We start from the raw sequence: 25,484 nt of genomic DNA on the forward strand, positions 1-25,484 counted from the left end.
GTAGCTTACTAGCAACCACTTTCAACATTTCTGCAAAGCTAGAGAAGGTATCTTCTAATTTAAATTTCTTTAGGAATTGTCTATTATGTAATATACTGCCAACGGGAGGTCAGTTTTAAAGGAATACTGCTGATAGCCTGAAAGACTGTGGAAAAGAAATTCTTCTTCCCCCATTACACACTGATAGTTCTTATATTTGTATTCCTGCAATTCTTATATATATCTATATTTTTAAAAAACACATTGGATTAGCAGCAAGAGAGTTGAAAATGGCAGAAGTTGGGAATGACTGCTATTTCTTTTTTAATTCCACATGCATAAAGGTAAATATTGTACAATTTACAGTACTTCACATGCTTAGGCTTTCTAGTAGAATGAAGGAAGATATGGCAATAATTTGCATTGCTTTACCAAAATTTACTATTTTCCTACAAGATATATTATATATGTAAAATCTGAAGTAAAAGCTTATCATGTATTTCTGAAATACTGAATTTCTCTGAGGAAATCTGGGATAATTAAAATTATGATTTGCTTGAAATTACCCTTATATATGCTGGTTACATGCCTATAGCTTTTTAATCTTCATGTGGCACTTTTACTTGTATTATGGCTCCTTCAGACATCAAATCCTAATACTGAAATATCTGATGCATCATATTGTTTTGGTCAATGTGATTTCAGTTATATCAATTAAAGTAGTTGAATTTAGGTTACCATCAAACTTAGTGCAATAACTCTAATTGTTTCCCTATTACTGAATTTCCTCTTGTCAAAAGTCTAGGTGATAGCAAATATTTAAATATAATTTAAAAAGGAAAACAAAAGTAAGAGAAACAAATTGGCCAAATATGAATTAAAGTTTATAAAGTTAAATGGGAAAAAGTTTAACCCAAGGAATTAGGATTAATGGATCTCAGTGAAACCAAATAAATGTAGAAACTCAGTGTTTAGAGCTTCATGCTTATACTACTGAAACCCAATGAAAGAAATGACATACCTGGTTTAACATGGTTCCTCTCTGCTAGGAAGCCTGACTGTATTGGTTAATAGAGATCATCTCCATAATTAGAATATGGTTAGTGAGTCTTAAAAATTTTGTCTGGCTTTTTTCAGAAAGAGAAATTAAGTTATTCTTCATTGGATTGTAATCAAGGGTATCACTGGTTTTTTATATCTCTATTTTTAGTGAACTACATGGATTAATTGATAACAAAAAGTGACATTTTATCAGTGACTTGCAGCATGTACTATTTAATCATTAAATTATCTTGTCACTTTCTCACTAAAGTTAGACTAATTTGCTAAAATTTAGACTTACGGTCTTGTATTGGTAGTGTGTATTTTTGTGATTCTAATTTGATCTTCTCATTTAGCAACCTATTGTTGTCGAACACTAAAGTTAATATATTGTCAATATTTTCTACACTGTTTATTTATTTTTTTTTTTTTTTAGGGTTCCCAGTGCCAATTCCGACACTGTGAAGAGGCCCTTGGCAGTGACACTGTGTGCTCATTATGGAGAGAGAGGAAATGTTTGGATCCACTCTGCAGATTTAGACACATGGAAATGCAGGTAGAATTTCTCAGCATCATCATTTCTGTTAAAAGCATTTCCCTCTAATAATATTGAGTTACATTTTACAAAACAATAAGGAAGAAATCATTCTACCAGTATTTAATTTTAGGAATTTTGTGCTTTGTTCAGCTCAAATCTTAGAAAATTGGAGGAACATGTTTTAGAAATACCCATTGCTACGTAGCAGGGCTTAGAAACACTGAAATCCAGAAAACACACATGATCCTAAATCAGTAATTGCAATTTTTTTTCACATTGTGTTGTGTTGTAGCACATTGTGTTTATTGTGAATATGGCATCTAATCATTACATTTCTCCTCACCTCCTTTGTCTAGCAAAACTGCAGCATTTCATGCTTCTGGGAAACTCAACCTCTTGGTTGTGTGAAAATCAGTTGTATCTTTTATCATAGCAAACCTCGAAATATCAATGGATTATTTTTGCCACCAAGTAGCAGTGAGTATATTTTTTGAATAATGTGGACATATCATATTATAATCTGGTTTTGGAGTAGCAGCATAGAATGACATATTAAATAAAGTAGGACAAGGTGAGCAATGCAGTTCAATAGCCAATGGATGATTTGGGCTGATGCTGTCATGAATCATGAGACAAAGCTTAGAATGAGCCATCAAGTAGCTAATAAGATGAAGTGAACAAAGAGTGAATTAAACTTTCTCTGACTATTTATGTCTAAAATGGATTTTATTCATCTGACAAGTGGGATGGCTACTGACTTAAGTAGAAGGAGACTGTGTCACAGCAAAGCATCACACAGCTGGAGCCAAGGTCAGAGGTCATGACCTCACTGATGCTCCCTCCCTGTAATGTGTGGAAACCTATCTCATAGGTGGGGAGAGCAAGGACATGCTCTAGGTTACACACATATTCTGCTTCTAGTAGAGCAGCTTTATGTTGTGGTTCTTCCTAAGACCAATTATGGAGAAAATGCAATCCCATTGCTACAAAAGGCACAATTCAATCTAACTAAGTGATACTGAGATGCTACTACGCGGTGAACCTTAAGATAAGTCCTGAAAAGGGGATACAGAAAATACCAAACTGTAAAGTAGTGAATGGCAAGACCCTTGCTGAAAAAGTTGGCAATATTAGGTTTCCCTAATGCTGTAGCTACTCTGTTCTCCTGCTATGGCCACCAAATTTTCTCTGATCAAATGGTTCTAGAAGTGAACTGATAGGATATCTGTCCTTTGAGATTTGAAAATTTGGCTGTAGATAATCTTTGGCAAATGGATAACTAAAAATTAGGTTTCCCTGTTATATTCTTCTGGAAAATTCTGACCTCATAGTACATATCACTGCATGTAACACCTTGATCACTGTTTCTCTTCCTCACTAGGCTGTAAACCTCACAAGGACAAGGATCAAAACTTGTTTGGTTTTTTTTTTTCCCATCACTGCTTTGCACAATGTCTGGAACACAGCAGCTCAGTGAAATTGGATGTATGGATAGATAGATGGGGGATGGATAGATGACTTCAGAAAGGGAACCTTCTAGGACAAAAGTTAATCGCCTACTTAGTGATTAACTTGGCCCCTTTAGTTTACAGGCAGTATGATTTTATTTCATGAAAAACATACTAAATTCTTTTATTTATTTATTTATTTATTTACAATATCTAGTTAGTAGCTTGTTCTCTAGTAGTCTATGGGAAAATTACTGTATTTCAAACTAGCTTTTTCAGGACTAGAGGAAAAACAAAGACTGCATCTCTGGGAAAGGAATAGGAGAATGTCTGTGTAACTGATTATGATTTGGCCCCCTCACTATAAGACATACCCTGGGCTAAGTGCTATAGGCACAAGTTTTATTATTCTCATTTATTAGAAATAGAATCTGAGGGTTAAAGATAAATAGCTCTGGCTGTCCTGGAACCCTCACTTTCTTCAACCAACAGATGTTTGAGACTTAGAGTAAGCTTTCCCCTTAATAGGGTCAAATGTAGATCCTTGCATTGGGACAAAGCCCTTCCCCTAAGCATATCACCTCCATCATGAGAGACGAATAAGGAGGTACATAGGCCACTAATGCTCTGCTTCTTCGGACCTCCTAGAGGACAAGAGGGAGACCCATACACCTATCTCACCCTCCAAGACAGCCACATCATGTCCATGTATGTGTTTTGGATTCACCAGGGCAAATTTTATTCTGTCTTTTATTCCTGTTTATGCCAGTCAGTACAAGAAACTCCACCTCTCAAGTGACTCACTCCTATCCCTGTTCTGTCCTTTTCACTCAGTCACTCTTCAGTCTTCCATTATCAACGTAATTCTTTCTCTGTTTCTTCTCTAACTTTCCTTCATATTCATATGATTATGTAAGAGTAGTTTTCTACTGAAGACCCAGCTTCTCCTGTAGCACTTACCCCCCAGCCCTCAAATACTGCCGGACGGTGGGGAGAGATGGGAAGATTCTTTGGTCCTCATTGCCAATTTCAGACTGTTCTCTGGCATTTCTCTCTAAAACCATCCAGCTTGAATCTCACACCAACAGACTATTTCATTTTTACCCCTTAGTGTTATTTTTTGCTTTGTTCACATCCATCTAGGTTCTTCTTGTTTTCCAACAATATGAACTCCTGTTTTGTTGTCACTCTAGAAGTACTCGTGTGTCAATTTTTGGTGATTTCAATGTATAAATATATGACCTATCCATCACCTTAGCCTCTCTTCAACTCAGCTCTTCCATTGGCCTTATCCTCTCCCATTTCTGTCACTCTCTGTTAGTCATAGAATTTAACTCATTATTATTTAGAGAATGCGAATTACCTATTTTCCTGTTTCAATGCTTTTAGGACCTTCACTTAAACAATGCTTCAAAACCACTGGGACCTCCAATTCATTGATTCTACCATCTTTTCACAGTCCTTCACTCCCTTAATATCTTTTGTCAAGTCATCGGAATCATCCTCAAATTTTCTGTTTCTCTCATATTGCACATCCAACCCATACGGAAATCTTATTAACTCTACCATTCTAATGTATCCAGAATCTGTCTTTTCTCATCATCTCTACTACTCCCACATGGCCCAGGCCACCATTATCATCTCATGACTAAATCATCGTAGTAATCTGCTAACAGGTTTCCTTGCTTTACCTTTTGCCCTTCTATGTCTGTTCAAACCATAGCAGCCACAGTGATATACTCTTATATACTAATCAGATGTCACTTCTCCACTCAAAATTCTCCAATGTCTTTTCATTTCATGCAGAAAAGTTCAGAGTTAAACAAGAGACTCTATTTGATCTGGTGCCCTATTAGCTCTCTGAATTTATCTGCTACACTCATATATTACACTTGCTCATTGTACTCCAATCACATTGTTTCCTTGTTCTTCCCAGAGCATGTTAGTATGCTCCTGCTTTAGGGGCACCACACGAAATGATCTTCCCTCAATATCTTTATGGCTAATTCCTTTATTTCTTCAAATTATTACTCAAAGATCAATTTTTAATAAGGTCGGTTCTGAACATTCTGTTTGAAATGTATTCAGTCTTTCCACCTCCCCTCCTACACACTTCAGTCTTTCTTGCCTTGCTCTACTTTCTTTCTGCCATATCCCCTAACACGTTCTCAGATACAATGAAACATACTTCTTTGCTATGTCTACTGTTTGTTGTCTGACCCCACCCTATAGAATGAAAGGTCCATAGAAACAAGAACCTGTATCTTTTCCCTGGTAAACCTCAAACACCTAACATAGACATGTACTACTGTCTTTCACATAGTGGCCAGTTCCACCCCAGGAAGCCCTGAATGGTATTTATTCATATTAATAAATAGCTATTTTCCCTCTGCCCAAACACAGGTATGTACTCTAGGAAAGAGGATTCAATTTACACACTGTAGGTAAACTACCAAGCTCAGCTGAAATATGTATTGAACTACTGCATTACCTATTCATTTGGAAACATTACAATACCTTAGAAGGTATAATTTGATTCTTGGTAGACTCTATATTTCCTACAATATTTCCACCAAGGCCTGTATTAACCAAAACTTACAAAGTAATACCCTTACGAAAATTCACCTTTTTGTGTTTCTATAAATGCATATGATTAATTGATAAAATCAAGATGGGATTATGACAAATTATTTGGTAGCAAAATTTAACTGGCTAAGTATCAGTTCATACACAACCCTGTGCAATTTGTGTGTAATTATTTCTCTTGGATCAAAATAAGATAAAATTTATATATTTAAATGTGCAATCTGTAAAAATTTCTAGGACCTCTGCTGATGAGTTGAGACCTATCACATAGTACATATTAAGTAGGTGAGTTGGAGCTACAGCAATCCTATCTAAATTACCAGCTGTGCTCTTCCAGTATTAGGTGCTTGCCAAAAGCAATTTTTTATTAAATGATTTGCCATTGTATGTTATCTTTAAGCACTGAGCACAATTATCAGGAGTCTTGCATTTTTTGTCTGAGGGTATAAAACTGCCGGTTAGTCTTTTTTGCAATTTAAACTTTAAACTGCTAGTGGGTTAAGAAAGGTTTTGGACTCTTTTGAAAAATATTTCATTTAAAGACACATAATCTTGGCCAGGCGCAGTGGCTCACTGTAATCCTAGTACTCTGGGAGGCCGAGGCGGGTGGATCGTTTGAGCTCAGGAGTTTGAGACCAGCCTGAGCAAGACCGAGACCCTGTCTCTACTAAAAATAGAAAGAAAATTATATGGACAGCTAAAAATATATATAGAAAAATTAGCCGGGCATGGTGGTGCATGCCTGTAGTCCCAGCTACTCGGGAGGCTGAGGCAGGAGGATCGCTTGAGCTCAGGAGTTTGAGGTTGCTGTTAGCTAGGCTGACGCCACAGCACTCTAGCTCGGGCAACAGAGTGAGACTCTGTCTCAAAAAAAAAAAAAAAAGACACATAATCTTTCTGGTTTTCTCCAAGTTTAAAAATAAATAGCTGCTAAACCAATTGAGAATGCTAAGAAAACATAATTCAATTAATATTTACTATGATTATATGAATTCCCTAAACATTCCTGAGAACAGTTTCTATTTTCTTTGCAAGCATGGTAGGTACTTATTTTTTCTCCCATGGAGGGAGAAGTTAGTGTACTCTGTTAGACAAACTGTTGTTTATAAAACTCCTTCAATTTGGCTGAGGAAAAATTTTTTCGAAATACAGTAGCTTAAACGTTGAAACAATTGCTCATCTCTCCTTGGCTAGTTGCCATGTTATTCTATAATGAACAATTGGATGAGATAATTTGATTTTTATTTATTCTAGTTCAGTGTTTTAGTGATGCCTTGGGCAACTGATAATTTGGCCAATTTATTTATGTATTATTTCAACATATTATGGGGATACAAATGTTTAGGTTACCTGTATTGCCCTTGCCCCACCCTACTCTAAGCCTGTCCATCCCCCAGATGGTGCTCATCGCAATCATTATGTGTGTATATACCCATCCCCTCCTCCCCACTCCCAGATGCCCAACAGCCGATCAATGTTATTGCTATATGGGCACTTAAATATTGATTAGTTAAAACCAATTTGCTGGTGAGTACATGTGGTGCTTGTTTTTCCATTCTTGGGCTACTTCACTTAATAGAATGGGTTCCAGCTCTATACAGGATAATATAAGAGGTACTATATCGCCATTGTTTTTTGTGGCTGAATAGAACTCCATGGTATACATATACCACAGCTTATTAATCCATTCAAGTGAGAGTCAGCCACACTGTTTATGATGAGTCAGTAGATGCACTTTAAGGGTGTGCAGAATGACCTCCCTGTCAGTAGGTGGCCCTTGCTGGTAGGAGCAGGTTGCAGTGTTGTTTTGGGGACCTTTAACCATCTCTTGTTCCTCTGGAGAGGCACTCTAGTGCCTCAGGTGGTGGGTGGTGCCCTGGGACTTCCAGGAGTGTCCCTTATTCTCCACCTCAGTATGGGCAGGTAGGGGAATGAGTCTGAGTAGAGCTGGGTTGGGTGAGCCTGCCCTCAAGCACCACAAATGCTGTTAGCGGGGTAAAAGTTCTGTTCTCTGCTTCTGGGCAAAGCTGCCAGAGAGGGGTGAAAATGGCCCCACTCAGCCAAAAAGTCTGCATGTGGGGGTGGTGCTGTCTGAAACCTGCAGTCTGGGGCAGGCCTCACTCCTTTCCACCCTCCCCTATTCCATGGTTTCTCCTGGGTCTCTGCCAGCAGGCAGGACCTCAAACAAGTGGATCTCCCCTGGCTGTGATGAGGGCCAAGAGGGGTCCCCCCAGGATCACAGTGTGAGCTGGGTGTATGGCCTTTCCGTGGGAGGAGGGTTGCCCCTCAAGCACGCTGATCTTCCCCTGAAGGCACACACACCCTCAGTAGGCTTGTTCACAAATATCCCTTCTATGCCCTAGGGCAATGCGATCAAGACCTGGGTGTACAGGATCTTGTCTGTAGGCCTGTCCCCTGGGCCCTGGAGATCAATCCCTGACCCTGCCAGGGAGAGCAGTGCTGGTCTCAAGTCACCCACAGGGTGCCCAAGCTGGATGGATGTCTTCCTCCACCTTGGGATTTTCCCCGCTCTCCTGGAGTCGCCAGGCAAGTGGTACCTGTGAGGGCTGGCGGGTAGGGAGCTCACAGTCTGAGTACCTCTCAGTCCGCGGTAGGGCCCCAAAAGGAAAGGTCTCGTTCCCTCAGATGCCTCTGGATGGTGGCTAAATTATCTCTCTCAGCAGCCACAGGTACGGCAGGGGAAGGGGAGAATGAAGCAATATGGCACCTGCCGATTGGCTCAGGTCTGTGGGCCGGGAGGTGCCCTGAGGGAGCTGGGAGCCTGGTGCCTTGTCAACAGGAGACTCACTGCTGCTGGCAGCAGCTGTCTCTGGGCTGGTGTTGGCAGGTCTCTCCAACAGCTCAGGAGCCTTCCAGCAGTCTGAGATGCAAAGGAGGGGAAATTTAACTGCTTCACCTACCCTTGTCGCTGGTTTCCAAGCCTCTCAGGCCCTTTCTCCTTCCCGTTCTCCTCTGCAACTTCTTCCCATGGAGTCTCCTGAAGTTTCAGGCACCCTTCCTTCCGACCCTGATCCAATCTGTGTTTGCCTACCTGTTTATTTTTTTACTTTTTTCTAAAATCTGTCTTTCTTGCAGAGACACTCTGACTGGCAGTTTTTCTCATCGGCCATCTTGCCCCTCCCCGTCCTACCTATCATACACATTGTAAAAGAGCTCAGGCCAGGTTCTTTGTAGGAAATACCTTAAATGGGGAATTTGTTCATTTCTTTTCTCTCAATTAGATTTATGTTAAACACCCCTTTTTCAAAAATACTACAAAGATGATCAATACTATATTTAAAAATCCATACGAGTGTTTCTAATGCCCTAACCAAACGATTCCATGTGGGTGCTATTAAAGAATTAGTGAAAAGTAAAGAAAAAGCATTAATGAAGGACTTCTGGTCTGTGAATTTTACAAAAATTAGCATATTTTTTACTTTTTTCAAGCACAAGGGAAGGATAGTGCCCAATTACCAAAGAGTCCGAATAAAAACAAATTATTTAGTTATAAATAATTGAATTGTGTATGCAATAGTTTCTTATAACTTACATGTTTTGTATTGCATCTGCATTTTAGCTCTGGAAGGTATTTATAGCAAGAAATATTGCATTATGATGATAGCATATATGACATTTATTTTAATATAATTAAATTTGTTTTGAAAATTGACAAAGCATATAAAGTAGTTGTTAATGTTTGAAATGTCTGGCCATGATATAGTAGTCTATCATATATACTAATAGATGCTCTCTTGGTTGTAAGCAGTGGTATACTGCTAAATGTTTAACAAGTGGATACAGATATCAAGGCCTATGATGTGAAAGAGAGTAGGGCAGTGTATTATTGCCCAAGGGCTAGACAATTGACAAATAGAACAGAATGGAGAGCTGGGAACAGACCCTGGCACCTCTTTGAGATATAACACACTCATTATATTGGCAAAAATTGAAAATTCTTGCAATTGTTGGTGAAGACAAAGAGCATTGGGAATTCTTGTGCACTGTAAGTGGATATGTAAACTGACACAAGCACTTTAGAAAAGAGTTTAGCATTATGTAATTTATTAAAACAACATAATTACATTATAGACTTTGACAATTATTGGACATCAAAATAAAATTGTATTGGGAAATTATCTCTTAGTGAGATGAATAATGATCAAAATTATTCTAATCTGTTTATGAAACAAAAAGGCATATATTACTGCTATGGTTTGAATATATGTATGTCTCCAAATTCATGTTGAACATGAATGGGATTAAGGCCCTTATAAAAGCGGCTTCACACAGAGCTTGGCCCTTTTTTTTCTTTTATGCTTCTGCCTTCTGCCATGTGAGGACAGAGCATTCATCCCCTCCAGAGGACACAGTGATGAGGCACCATCTTGGAAGCAGAGATTTCTCATAAGAAATAAAACCTACCAATATTTTGACCTTGGACTTCTCAGCCTCCAGAACTGTTAGAAACAAATTTCTGGGTTTTTTAAAATTAACTTACTCAGTCTCAGGTACTTTGTTTATAGCAGCACAAATGGACTAAGACAACTGCTAGAAACTAATGTCCAGGACTAGCATATTATTCTAATATTTGCTAAGATAGTTAGAGGATATAAACATTTTATAAGCTGAAATAAGTACTTACTTCAATTGGAAGATTTCATAATATTATTTAATAAAATAGGTTTTAACTATCTCAAGGAATAACAATTGCAAGAAAATCATTTCAGAATTTTATCTATTTTATTTAAGGTATCATGAATAATTTCCAAACACATAAATAATTCTCCCTGCATTAAAAAAATATGATCATAGAATAACTTTCAAAATGGTGTTGTGAAGAGGTCCATGGACCTGCTCTCCAGTGAAATAACCATAGTTGGTGAAAATTACCTGTTAATTTTTTTTTTTCAAATCTCTAGAAACTGTCCTAAGGGCATATAGCAAATAAAGTAATATTTATTCAAGAAAATCTATAAATCCCAGTAAGAACAGCAAGTTTGTGGTATTAGAGCCACCACTCACTCCTTTCACCACCTCTCAAATTAGTGTGACAGAAACTCTACTCTGGGTGCAGCCAAGAACATAGGCCTCTTTTTACCTCCAGCTTCGAGTCAAGGACGATAGTATCTTCTTGGCATGAGCGGTCTGCTAACATTTCTCATCCTCCCCATCTCCCGGGTTGGGTGGAGCTCTATTTTTCAGGCAAGTGGGGCAGAGAGATCTGGGTCTTTCTTCCACTCAGCCCCACTCATAGGGCAGAAATCATATCCCAAATGCAGCAGGCTGAGAATAATGAAACTCCAATTAGCCTTGCTTCAGCTTGAGCATTGGGTGGAGGTTTCAGGCCAGGAGGCACAAGCCATAAAGATCAGAAATTACCACCTTTGCCCAGTGCCATACTTGTAAAAGCAGGGGTGTCGCTCCAGGAGAAGTGACTGTCTCTGTCCCTACTCTTAACATTAGTCCTTGGTCTTGCACAGGGAGAGAAGCAGGCTGTAAGAGTAGAGAACTCTGAAGTTCTCAAAAAGAGAACTGAATTCATTTGGAATAGAACAGTACTTCCATCAAAGTACTAACCAGGCCTGACCCTGCTTCCGAGAGAGGCTGGTATCTGTATAGGAGCAACAGACTAAACTGTAAACCAGTTGGAAGTTTGCCAAAGACAACCAGGAAAAAAAACTCGAGAAGAACTCTTCAGAAATTGGAACAAACTTGAAAGATTAGCCTCAGACATGACCTCTGCAAAGGTGTCAGAACTTAATTGGATCAAACCGTAGAACAATTTATGCCCTAGTGCATCGATGAAAACAATGGATCCATAAGCCAGCAACTAATGGAGGCTAACATCTGGTATTAATATGTTGCCAACAGAGATGGACAGCCTAACAGGGAAACCAGGGAGGGAGGCAAAGAGAGCCCTGCTAAAGCAATAGTCATCCCAGGGTAACTGCACATGCCAAGGCTATATCCTCTGAGGAATGAAAATGAGGCTGTACATTGTGGGAGAAAATAGATTTCACTAAGTGCAATACATACACAGGAAAAAAGGAGGCAACAGAATGCCTTTGAGATGGCTCTGATGTTAAACTTAGCAAAGAATTTAAAGCAGTAATTATAATATGTCCAAAGACCTAAAGAAAATCATGCTTAAAGAAGTAAAAGAAGGTATAATGACAATGTTGCATTTTCTCTGTAGATATCACACGACAGAAAGAAAATCAGGAAGGAATTCCACCACCGACCCAGAGTCAGGAACCTCTGAAACCTCAGGAAAATATATCACGACCCATTCACCATCCTTTAGTTTTAAAAACTAACTTTGAGGAAGAAGAGGAGGAAGTAGATGAACAAAATGGTTAGTAAACCTTTTCTTAGATTTACAATGCACATTCAAAAACTTCACGATATTTTATGCATATGTGTTTAACTAGTAGAGGTTTATGATATAATACATAAGGCAGATTTTGGTGAAAAATGACTAATTTTATTAAATAAATTTAATTTGTTATGTTCTAATTTGTTCTATATTTATATGTTTATGATCATTGTGATTGGAAGGTTTTTGTTGTATATGGCTGGGAGACATCTTATGCTTAAATATGTCCAGGTACTTGTAGAGATACTAATAACATCTCTTAATATATAATAACTGTTTCTAAAACACATTGATGCACGTGTGCCTATCTGTTTATCTACATATCTATGAAAAATCTATTTGTTTCACATTTAATCCTTGAAGTTGCAGAGATCTGTAGAGTAGTTTATAGTTTATAAAGCACTGTCATCTGTATTATCCTAGGTAATCTTCATGAGAGTATGAACAGGGTTAGGACCCACGTCTTTTGCATCTTAATCTATCCTTTTCCTCTGATATCATCATAGTACAGTGGTGCCAGTAAGTGTGTACATACAAGACAAACATGCTGAAAAATAAACTCTCACTCTGTCTTTGCTGTGGCATGTGTCCTTCTGTGGGTTACAGACCACCATATTTTCTGTGCTTCAGAGACACAGAACTATTTATTACTTTTTTTGTTTGCTGCAGCTCATGCCTGCGTATGCCTCCAGACAAACACACACCATCTCAACATGCGAGTCTATACCTACAGCTTCTCATTTCGAGACACATAACACATAATTAGTCATTTCTTTTCTCTTGACTGAGTTTTTATAATTTTTTTATACTTAAATTGTAGAAATTAGAAACATTTACCAGTATGCAAAATTATTTATTTTAAAAATTAAAAAAACTAATTCATCTATGAGAACAATATTTGGGATTTTTCTTTCTGGTTTATAATTTGCAGATTATTTGGCTTTGGGACAATTTAATTTAAAAAAAATATATCCTATAGATGCTTCTGGTTTATGGACAAAGACTCCTGAAGAAATTGAAGAAAAAAGAGCAATAAAGGAGATGTGTTATAAATCTGGTAAGAAATCAAACATTTGTGGATTTTCTAGTACTTTATGTAGTGAATATACTAACCAGTGCTTTTCTTATGGGAGATTAGGTGAATACTACAGATTTCATACTCCTCCAGATATTTCATCATCAAAAAGCGTAGCTCCTACAGCAGAAAAAGAGTTAGAAAAGCCTTTGGAAAATGGCAGTGAATTGCAAGAAGGTAAGAAATCAAAAGGCAGCATTCAGAGTGATGTGTAAGAGATATTTGGTGTAATAGACTGTGAATTATTTAGTATGGTGTATAAAATAATAGAGTTAAATGATAAATAATACAACAGGCTTGAGAGTAAAAAGGAAGTGTTTGTATTGAATGACCCAAATTTCATATGAAAAGCTGCTTTAATGGGGCTTGTGTTTTCCTAGAGGAGCCACAGAATGAAGAAACTTCATAAAGACATGATGACACTACACATTCCATGCAGTAATCCCATAAATAATTTGCTTTTACCATTTTATTTGTATTTGAAATAAATTCTCCTGTGTAAGTGGTCTAGGTTTTTCTTTCAGAATAAAAAAGTAAACTTAGCCCAGAAGGAACAAAAGGGCCATCACAGAATGAATGACATTAGTGGCAGAACAACGTTCATTGAATTGAGGTTCTTCTGTGTCAGGCTGTTTCAAGGGCAATGCTGGTGGACAAATCCAAGCCTCTGACTTTTGTGGAACTTATTCTTTGGTGAATCTGATTTTACTGTCGGAGAACATTTTGCCCTTGAAGGCAAGATAAGAAGAGCATTTTATGCTAGATATAAAACCAGAAACTCAGAGAAAATCCATGGGCGCCATAATTTTCTTGTTCCTAAAATGAGCTTAAAAACAAATTTTGAAGCAGTAGAAGAGATTTAATCCCTCCCTCTCCTCCAGAAAAAAAAAATGTATATATATAGAGAGAGAGATAGTTGGGAAAGTACTAGGATCAAGATGTGCATGGAAGTACAGGGTGGAATACATAAACTGCCATTTTGCAAATCTGTATGTGGCACACTATTTAAACATGGCGGTAGGTGGCAGCAGCACACCATGAGATGGAAGAAAAGTCTGCAAGACTTAATGGGAGCCATCCAGGGAAGAACAGATTGCAGGCCTGAACTACTTAGACAAGAAAAAACAAAACAAAATGAATAAAAAAACAAGTTAGCAAAGAATAGTAAAAATGGCAGATTATAAAGACAATTATATGTACTTTTGCTTTATATTATGCTTTTTAAAGCTTTTTATTTCTAAATAGTTTCAGTTAATTCCAGTACACGCTTCACCCAGATTTCCCCAAAATGTTAGCATTTTACCACATTTTTACTCACACTCTCTTCAGATACACACATTCTTATTGTTATTTTCTGAATTCTTTGAGAGTAATTTGCAGACATAATGCCTATGTGGTCTTCTATAGCTGTAGTATAAATATCAAAATCAGGAGATTGCCACTGGTACAATATTATTTACAGCTTTTCCCCCCACAAATTTTATCAATTATGCTATTAATGTCCTTTAAAACAAAATGAGTTTTTTCCCTGGTCTAGGATCCAATCCAGAATTTCATATTGCATTAGGTTGCTATGTCTCTATTAAAAGCAGCTTTTAACAGTTTATTTTAGAAGAAAATTATCCAGCAATGTATAAGGAAAACTGAGAGAATAATTTAATTATCACTTTGTAATTAGCATTTTGTAGTCAGTAGTGACTCTCATGCTTTTCACTCGGTTGTTCATGGTAAACAGATAAAAACAAAAGAAATATGACAAAATTCATTATAGAAAAACACATCAAATAAACTAAATATATATTATGTGCATACAATAGAGTTTTTAAATTGCCATTTGATAAATAGGAGAATATACTTGCTTGCTTCTTTGTTAACAATTACAAAATTTGCTTGAAATGCATGTATTTATAAATTTATTATTCATCAGATCACTGTGCAAATAATACTTACATTAACTTCTAAGCCTTTGACTTGCATCATAAATTCTATTGTAAACTTATTTAAGCATCTATTAATAATAGTTCCTGGGATGACTTTTTTTTCTTCTCATTTCCAGGGGATGGTCTTACCGTCCCAACAAAATATAGCCTTGAAAGGCAAGGTGAGATAAAAACATCATTGGATAGGAAACCAAGGACTGACATTGCTGAAAATGGAGGTGAGTTAATTTTATTACTGGAGGTGAGTTAATTTTATTACTGATTGAACATGAATATATCACCATATAATATATGAGTTTGAATTTTCTCTCATAACTAATTGTGTTTCATTTTTTAAGTCTATGTCATGTTTAACACAGGGGATTTGGAGGTACATCGCAAAATCAGATGCTTTCAGAAGCTGATATCTCTACCAAATACTTTGTGTGAATTTGTACTTAGTGTACAAGATATTCCATTTTCCATATTTTTATGAGAAATCTGATGTATGTGTGTGCCTGTGTGTGTGTGTGTGTGTGTAGACTTGACTCAGCCTATAATGGATTTAGGCATCAAGCATGGACTATACTTTAATAGAGCTATAAACAGAGGAGGAACTTAATAAATCCTTTGAGTAATTCGATGTTAAGGCAGCTATATTCAAATATATGTATCATTTGTGCCAAGGCACAACATCCTAATTGTGTGATATAGCTTTAACATTTTGAATAGCTTTTTAGCAGAAACCTTTTGGAAAATTCATGCTTTCACAGAAAGTTCTAAGCCCTTATTTTAAAAATATGCAGACTTTTTTGAGGAGGAAAAAGGGTGTGGCTGGGTGGGAAGAATGTGTGTGAAGAGCAGGAAGGAGGTTGAGAGCAGGTACCAATATGTCTTAGGCACATTAGTAATACTTTCTGCAGTCCCATTTTCACCCATTTTCAGCCATTTTCCTCTGTTTACTTTTTTTTCCCCTGGTGCCGAAGTACTTAATTGTTTCCTCTTCTTTCTTACATTTGCAGCAGTTTTAGACTAGCTGTCGTCGTCGTTTGTTTGCCTTGAAGCAATGAGTTTCTCAGAGTGGAGTTTGCACTGTCAGTTACAAACTAGTGGAGAACAAACTGGATCCACTTAAATGGACCAGTTCTAATTGTACATTTTGTTGACTACTATTAAATCATATTGCTTTTTTGGATATTTATCCTGGAATTAGAAGACTTTTAAGGAACATGAAAACTGCATTCATATATCTGAAGATGTCATATGGAAGATAAATTATATTTAATCTGAGTATTTCTAAAAGATGAGACTAAAGATTGTTATAAGTTAAAGGACAATTTTGTTAAATATGTGAATTTTCTTGCAATTATCTATGTGTAAGTTTACATACTGAGTATTCATACACATATATTAATCTAAACATATATGGTATATAGAGAGTTGGGATGGTACCACTGAGAAATGTTCAAACAAAAGTGGACAAAGGGGATATTCTAGAGGATACTCCTGTATTGAAAGGCAGTTTTACGCCGCTTTCTGCCATCACTGCCACTGACAGTAAGGTTTTGTCATAGGAGGTGACTGTTACGTCCCACAGAGAATCGTATTCATTGAAGTAGATGAAAATGAAGCTTTAAGTGAAGAGAAAGAAAGCACCATGTCAAAATGTTCAAATACTAAAGGTAATTCCTTCTATAATTTTCATTGATTTATAATTTGTCTAAGTAAGTTAAACACAAGGCTTGGTTGTTATGAAAACCAATATAAAAGGGAAGGTAATGAAGTCAAAATATACACTGGATAGGAGTCAAAAGCCCTAAGGTTCTAGTCTTGCCTCTGTCCTTAAGTGTATGCCTATGGGACTTTATTGTTTTTAGCCTTAGTTTCCTTATCTAAAAAATTAGCCCTTTGGACTACATAATTTCTAGGAGTATTGCTAGATCTAAAGTTATTGGCTCTCCTAAATGGTTATACCAAGTCCTTTTCAGTTTTTCCAGTTTATCAGTATGACTGAATTTTGTTAGGAAACATTGTTTGTGAACACTGTGAAGAGTATTAAGCTTGTGATGACTTCCCCGTTTTGTAATTTTTGCTAACTATGGTCTGTGAATAATCAAGAGACACGATAAAATATGTCCTTTATAATTTTATGCTGCCTTTACTGTGCTTAGAATCCCCCAGCTGGTACCTCTCTGCTGGGTACCTCTCTCAGTCACAGACTAAAAGGACAGCTGTCCTGTAATTAGAGGGCTTCACATCCTCTCCATCAAAATGTAAACCCATTTAATGTACCGTTTTCCCGAGCATTAAATATTCTCAAGCATAGGAAAAGTATTTTTATGGAAAATTTTATGCAAATCTCTCTTTTTCAGAGATGGAAAAGGTGCACCCAACCCATCAAAGACACTCTTAAAGCTATGCTAATACAGTAGCTGCTAGCCATGTGTGAATATTTAAAGTTAAGTAAGATAAAAATTCAGTTTTTCAGTTGCTCTAGCCACATTCCAAGTGCTCAACAGACACATGTGGCTAGTGGCTAGTGGCTACCATACCGAACAGCACAGATTTAGAACATTTCCATCACTATGGAAAGCCCTATTGGATAGTCCTGTTACAGTATGAACAAGTGAAAGTTGTTACATTTAATATTTTCAGAACCCCAATTTAAATGGGCCCATTTAATGTAAAATTGGTAACTTTTTAATTCTTTTGTATGGAGATATTATAAATATTGCCACAATTTGTCATTCACACATTGAAGATACTGGCATGGTATTTTTTTAATCAAATGAATATTTATTAGGTCTGGTGGGAACAAGAAAATGGGGTAGAAGGGATAAGTGTTCTATTTTAAATGGGATCATCATTTCGGCAGAGACCAGAAGGAAGAACACTCCAGGCAGACCAGCTAAATGCAGAGGCCTGAGGTCAATAACTTAGTTTTCAATTTTAAAATTTGGTTAGTGATGATATTTGGGAAACAATGTGGCAATTAGGGAACTTTAATGATGCTTTCTCAAAATTAATATACATATATATTCTAAAGAGGTATACCCATCATGTAATATTTGAATTATACCAACTGAAACACTTCTCTTACAAATATTGACATTTTATTTTCTTAATTTGCTTTAAAAGATAACAAGGACAGTCCTCATCTAAAGCATTTCCCAACTACCCGACTGGTACCTACAGCACATGTATTAAATGCTACTGAGGATATCAGTATGAAGTGCAGAGAGGACCCCTCTTCAAGTGAGACATTAGCTCTATCACTTTTTGGTCTTAGATATATTTGTCTAATCATGGATTTATTTTGCTTATTTAAAATAGAATTTTTAAAAAAAGAAAAAAACAAAGGTTTGAAAGTTATTCATGACTAAGAATTAAATACAAAATAGTCTTCTACTAACTCTGACAATGAATTGTGATGTAGGTCCTAGTAAATTGCATGCTTTCCCACTAGCTTAATTTAGATATGAACATTAATAATATACTACCTTCTCAGAAGATTCACTGGTATAATAACATTTTAAATTTTACCCATAGTGAAATACAATGGCATCTTTTTATTATGCTTTTGGATTATTTTTAATAATTTGGCTTCTCCTCGATATTCAGTCCTCAGAGCTACTTCCTTGATGCAATTAAGACTTGTGAATCTTCCTGATTCCTTCCCTCCTTCTTTCTGCTCCTTATTTTATTTATTGAACCCCTATAATATTCTTGGATCCTAACTAGGCACTGATGGGAATCATGATAATTTGCCCCAGAGAAACTCAGTTTAGTGGTACTTGTTACAAATATGGTTTTTAAACCTTAGGACTGGGAGAGTGGGAGTAGAGGTGGAGCATGATGTTTGAAGAGGAGACAGTGAATCACAGCTTTATTGGGGGCTTAAAGCCTAAGCTGAGGTTGAGAGCTAGGGCAAAGACAGATTTATCAGTTCACTGTAGAGAGCTAGTGGAGTCTACATAGTGCACTTGATGTTCATTTTCTCTTTGCAGTAATCAGTTGTGAAGGTTTCTTACACAAAGAAATAAGAGTGCCCCTCTCTACCAAATTATTTTAAGATTCTCTGGAGAAATGTACCTTAGAAATTTCTGAAAAATTGAGAATGCATATATAAAATTTTGGATATAAAAATAGGCAAAGTAAAAAATGAAAAATTTAATATTCTTAACACTTAGAAATTCTGAATTGTTCAGTATTGTTTGACCAAACTATCTGTATACTCAACTTCTTAAGATTTTGAAAGAATAAGGTAAAATTCACTGAAAGTATTTTACTTTAATCCAACTTCTTAAGAAGTAGTAGTTTTGGCTAAAAAAGTACAGAAAAATTATGTTGAAAATAACAATTCTAATACTACCTAACAATAGCATTATAATGAGACTTATAATTATATTTGGAATACAATTTTATTTTCTTTTGAAAGAATCCACATTCATTTGGAAAGAAGCATTTTTCTTTGATGAAACCTACTTTATTGAAGGTTTTCTCATCAATCTATTTCTAAGATAGATTTTTTTTTTTGGTACGTAAAAATAAATCACCCTTTGTTCTAAAAAGTAAAGCATTAGGGTGGTACATTTATTTTTTTCTCTTCCTTGACATGTGAATGCACAGATATGTAATTATCACCTACAGTAATTTTCAGATGAAAGCATCTCTTAAAAACATGTAAAAATTTGTATCTTCTCTAAGTGAATGATGTCCAGCCAGTGAGGAAGCCTCATTTTAAAGGTGTGAAGAAAAGGAAATGGATTTATGATGAACCAAAGAACTTTCCTGGCCCTGGAATGCGGAGAGGTAAAGAGTCTATATATTTGATATGTCTAAATTATAATTTAAAAAGAGATTAAATATCAAATATTTTCTACCTGAAAAACAAATCACAGTCATGCAACATAAATGTTATTATATTTTAGATGTCAACCCAGCTTCTCTTACTTGTTTTAGCTTACATTGTCTTCCATTGTGCTATCAAATATTTTAAGTGCAATATGTTTTTTTATGGGTGTGAAACCAGCTTGTTTTATTCTTCCCTCCTTCCCCCTTTTCTTTACAGCAGTACAGACTTCAAACTCCAAAAATAAAATGAGTTATTATCGCAATAATAAAAACCGAAATGCTGAGAATGCATCCTATATCCATGTTCAGAGGGAAACTGTCAGGACTGTCTCGTTGAGTGCACCTCCCCGCAGCAGGCCAGTGAATGGGACCTACAATAAAGTTGATGTTAACAAGGAACCCAAACTCAACCTCTATTCAGGTGAGGCCCTTCACTAATGTGCTTTACTCTTGTCTGGGGTTTGCATTCTCATGAAGTTTCTTGATGGCTTGCTAATCTTCACTGCCACCCACCCCTCTCTTTTTTTCCCAGGCCATCAGCACCATAACATCTTAGAAACCGGGGAGAGGATTTATTCCATGTGTAGGATTGTCCATGATTTAAAGGATATGGAAGAAAGCTCATGTTGGGTACAGATGACATGACACTGTACCTCCCTAGAGTTTTGTCTCAGAGCACTGCATTTTGTTCCCCCTGGATAGCTTTATTTCACTCTGGAGGATTGTTTTTAAATGGTTGACATTTTCTTGTTCCACTAACTGCCTTGTTCAATTATCACTGTCAGGCTAGTGCCTTGGCTTTTCTTTAGGTCTTCATGATTATTTTCTGAAAGGGTTAGTTTGGGGGTTAACTGCAATACTTTTGACAACCTCTCATCTCTCCTACCATGCACAGATTGCTCCTAAATCATTTCATCATGTAATAGGCAAAGTCATAGTATATGTCAGGAAGTACAAAGCCACAGAGGGGAAGGGAACCAAATGTCTTTTTCTTTCCTGTCTCAGATGAATTTTGCTCTTTTGAAGTTGAGTTTCAGTTTTTTCAACTTAACCAGATGCCACTCAATTCTCTATAATTTCATGTTTGTATTTTTCCATGTTCATAGTCTAGTTAGTGGAGTTCTGAATGTTTTGCACTTTTGGAAACATAAGACTCTCTCTTTCTTAGTTTCTTTATTTTATAATGTCAAATAGACATTAGTGTATTTAAATTATTTTTCTATTTGTTTTAGAATATAATGATATATGGATATATATATGTAAATGAGGATATTCTTAGGTGAAACCGGCTTTTAATTATTTGTCATTATTACTATTTTTTATTTACTGTTATTGTTATTATTATTTTATTATAGTACAAGTGGATGATGACTGTGAAGAATACAATGAATACGAGAACAGTTTATTGCCAATGTCTAGATTTGTATGACGGTGCCAGCACTTATACTCTATATTGCTTTTGTACCATTAGTACAAATGTCAACATAGGGAAAACAGAACATTCTTGGTAGTGTTTGGACCATGCTTTGAGAACCACAGCTGTATAGTAATACTTGAAAACACAAATATAACATTTTGGATAGTAGCTGAAATGTAGACATGTCAGAGAAAAGTAAGCATTTAAGGATCAGGTCTGTATATAAATGCACTGGTTTCCTGGAGCAGTGAGTTCACTATTGCAGAGTCATCATTGTGATCATGGAAGTCCCTTCATAGAAAGAAATGGAAATTGGGTTGTATTGCAGTTTTTTTTTTTTAAGTTCCATAAACATTAGCAGAATTGTACATAAAAACATGGTAAAGCAGTCCAGTGAAAATTTTAGTTACATTCAGATATTTTATTCTCCTCCAGCTTAGCCTAATCAGAGAGAGTCTTATTTGAAGAACTGGACAGCCAATTAACAGATCTGTAGCCATGTTCCCTGATAACTTAAATGGTCTTAATAAACTCATTGATATCCCTGATGCCCTAGCTTTGAAATGGAAAGTGAATTACTTAGAGAATAATTTCACTCACCCTTGAGATTTTTATAACTTTGAAATGCCTTGGAATATGATTTTAAAGTTATAAAATATTTAATTCTGGTCTTATTTTTTTTCTCAGACAAATATCCGCCAACATCATATAATGGCTCAGCCTGGCGAAAAAGAATTCCTTTCTCAAAAACATATTCGAAAACTGAAAAGATATATACAGGTAAATATGTACCGGTGATTTTAATGTATCATGCAATTCTGAAAATAAATAAGGTTTTAAGTTCACGGAACATAGTTTAGAAAACATTAAGATAAAAATTTCAAGATATATATGCACACTTAATTACTTGGAGTTTAGTAGATATCTTGTCCACCAGAAATTTAATTTTACTTTATATTATTGTGATTCTTTTTGCCTAATTTTATGTGGTACCATAAAACCATTGGTGCAGTCCTTTCCTGGGCAACAAACATAGTAATTGCAGCAATTATGTGATATATTATGGTGCATGCTTTGCTATGCTACATAGCCAGTATATAAGAATGTATTTTGATACAAATAAGATGTTAAAGCTTTGCTATATCTACTATAACCAAATATTGACAGGGACAGGCTGACAGGGCAACCAAAATGAAATTTCTTGGCCAGGAGGTTCTGAGGGACTGCATTCTCCCCCTTGTACCCTGGGTCTGGGACAGCAGGGGGTTCCTGGGAACCTTCTCAGGGTGAAGGTTTTCAGTAGCCCTGACCTCAGGTTATTCTTTTGCTGAACATCTTGGTATCTTTTCCCAGTCTATCTTTTCCTTTGGAAAGCCACACAGGATAAAATGCTCTCAGTTACTTCTCAGACAACTGAACCTCTCAGAAGTTCCAGATAAAGAGATCCTACCTAAATAAGTAGCCTGTAACTTTCAGAATAATGTGAAATCCATGAGCTCTTATATAAGAGCTTCTCAGAATGGTCCAGAACACATCCAGACCAGGAAGCTTCCCCTTTCCAAAATAAATAGCTGACATGGCATTTCTTGAAATCTTTTTGACTGCAACTGTGACTCAGTATACAGATCTCTGTGTATACATACACTGGTGACAACTGTTATTTTTCCCCATCTTTTCCCAAATCATATTGTACTGCAAGAGAACTCTGCTGCAGTGCTATTTAGTTGACTATAGTTTAACTTTGTATGAATTTTCATATGTGATTGCACTTTATTTTGTTGGGGGAAGAAGGTGAAAGGTTGATGAAAATCCTGGGTGAGACTAGAAATTGTTGAGCTACAGACTTTTCTCCTGTGGTTTTCTTTTGGGCGAGATGATATTTGGAGTAATGAAGAATGTGCTCTTCCCCTTATCCCTGGTCCCAGTGACTGATCTTGTATTTCAGTAACCTTCTTCTCTCCCATCCCAGATAAACACGAATCACAGGAATTGGGGAAGGGAGAGTTACTTCAGAACACAAAACGTGTACCATCTCTGTGTAGCACAGGATCTATGCTTCCCTGTATGGCTACATTGCACTTCCCAGGTGCAACCTACAGAAAACACTTTGAAGAGAATTTCTCAAGTAATCTGGGTCAGGGGGAAGGCAAGTCATGTCTAATATGGGAGGACTGTTGATAGCTTCTTGAGATTTCCAAGTGCCAAGGTTGCACGGGAGGGCATCACACATTCCTGTGAGCTTCCAGTGGGAAACAGTTTCTGGGAGAGAGGACCAGTGAGTCTTCTGGCTGGGATAGAAGAAATAAGCATCAGAAAAAGGCTGTTGTTGATTCGTATTGGGGTGGGGTGATACTTAGCTATAATCTTAACAGATTGGCTCTGCCAGAGAGCCAAACAGAAACCAACCAAGAATCCACTGACCAAACCCTTGTTAATTAGAGTATGGTCTGAGGACTAACAGCAATGACATCACTTGGGAGCTTGTTAAAAATGTGGAATCTCCATGACAGGATCTGCTTTTTTAACAACATCCCCAAGCGATTAAGATACAAATTAAAGTCTGAGAAACCTAAGACTACGGTATCTGGGCCACCATTCAAGGGACATAATAGTTCAGCACAATACCCAGACATGTCAAGACTGTTGAAATTATATTCTCTTACTAGTTCTCACCTAGCAGCACCTCAGAAATTGGGATCCACAGCAGGGAGGGTGGGGTAGGGAGAAAACCCTGAGAAAGAATTCTAAATCTGAATATGACTGGAAAAAATGAAGGGACTAAGAAATCACTGAATTTATGTGCAAAGGACTAGATAAATTTTTTATATCAGGAAGAATAGGGACATAGAGTTAAAAAATTAAATAGATTTTATAATAACATAATTTGTTTCCTTATTTTTCTTTTGATTGGGAAATTCATAACCTAGAAACTCTTATCCCTTCCAATTGTTGTTGTCACCAGAATAGGAAGAGAAAGGTTAGCTTGTGTTCTTCCTCTCACATATTCCTACTAGGGCACAGAGCGGCAATTCCAACGTTTCCCAGTGGACAGATGGACTGCTGGAGGGAAGGAGGCAGAAAACACAAGCTGCCACTAGTCTGTTCCTGTAAGGCTTTGGCAGCCAAGGCCACAGAAGTATAAATGGGCAGGAGGGGCCTTTTGGGAAAATGTCCTTGGATGTTATAAGGATAACACAATAGGGGAGGAAAATGTCTGTGGGAATTAGCAGGGGAACTGAAGGTGACTAGAGAGAGATATCACTCTCACTAGTGGCCTTTCCTTGAGGCCACATGTCCTTTCTGATAAGAATACTGCTGGTGTGAGTGGAGGTGCCTGTCTCAATACGGTGGATCATTCGTCTGTTCATTGAGTGTCCCCGAAGTGCAGCCTTATATGGAGTATTGCTTTCGTTTTTTTCACCCCATCCCACATGCAAAGCACAGTAAGCATGAAAAAGAAGTGGATTAAGTTTGAATAGTATTTTGAAAACATGAATTAAAAAAAAAGCTTAGTTTTTGCTTTGCCTTTAGATTTATGGAATGCAATTAGCAAAAGAAATATGAATATTGGTGCCCTGAGGAAGGCTGAAAAAGAAAATAATTGAAATATTTTGTGTATTTTATTATTAGAGCCAAGAAGAAATGGGAGCAAGTAAACCTGGAGGTTGAGAGAAGAGAAAAATGAGAAAAGAGAAAAGTGCCAGACATCATTTGATTTACAATCAAAAATGAAAATTCAAAGAATGAGATACTCAAGTACTCCATACTATATACTGGATAGCCAACGATGATAAAAATGCAAATTCTGAAAATAAGATGCAGGAAGTACATTGTGCTCTTTCAAAACTGATAAAAATGCAAATTACAAACAGCTGCCTGTGTATTTAGTAGGTTTGAAATTCATTCCATGCATTACCGCAAACATTTAATAAAATTTAAAGGTTTGACAATTAAAATCATTCTTTAATTGTAAACTAAGTTAAATTGCACAGATTGAGAAGTGAAATGGTGCCTTTGATCTCTGTTTTGCAATATTCATTATGGAGGAAACCTTACATTTTCTTTCTTTACCTAGATTTTAAGCTGGGCCCTCAGCAATGATAACACATAAAGTGTAAACAAATTCAGTGAAATCCCAGAGTTACAGTTTGGTAATAGGTACGTTAGAAGAATTCCAATAGAAATACACTTTAATGTGTGGTAGAAAGACACAAAGATTGGTTTATTATCCAGGGAAGTTGCTGAACA

General features: G+C 36.6%; 1 protein-coding gene across 1 annotated transcript; it reads left to right on the forward strand.

The window, feature by feature from the left end:
• On the forward strand, window positions 1-25,180 carry C6H12orf50 (chromosome 6 C12orf50 homolog). Its single transcript, XM_045555215.1, has 13 exons — window positions 1-47; window positions 1,457-1,576; window positions 1,915-2,035; window positions 11,792-11,950; window positions 12,951-13,028; window positions 13,110-13,223; window positions 15,103-15,204; window positions 16,540-16,647; window positions 18,104-18,220; window positions 19,673-19,777; window positions 20,037-20,240; window positions 21,924-22,016; window positions 24,867-25,180. The coding sequence occupies exons 2-13, from the start codon at window positions 1,565-1,567 to the stop codon at window positions 24,890-24,892; spliced, it is 1,239 nt and encodes a 412-aa protein (XP_045411171.1). The 5' UTR covers window positions 1-47; window positions 1,457-1,564; the 3' UTR covers window positions 24,893-25,180.
• Window positions 25,181-25,484: the final 304 nt, after the last annotated feature.

Source organism: Lemur catta, chromosome 6, assembly GCF_020740605.2.
Source record: "Lemur catta isolate mLemCat1 chromosome 6, mLemCat1.pri, whole genome shotgun sequence".
Lineage (NCBI taxonomy): Eukaryota > Metazoa > Chordata > Mammalia > Primates > Lemuridae > Lemur > Lemur catta.

Bases quoted from the DNA above. Each gene is read 5' to 3' on its own strand.
- C6H12orf50 (XM_045555215.1), top strand. The intron at 15,205-16,539 runs GTGAGTTAATTT...GTTTTGTCATAG, and splicing joins TGACATTGCTGAAAATGGAG to GAGGTGACTGTTACGTCCCA. The intron at 20,241-21,923 runs GTGAGGCCCTTC...TTTTTTTCTCAG, and splicing joins CAAACTCAACCTCTATTCAG to ACAAATATCCGCCAACATCA.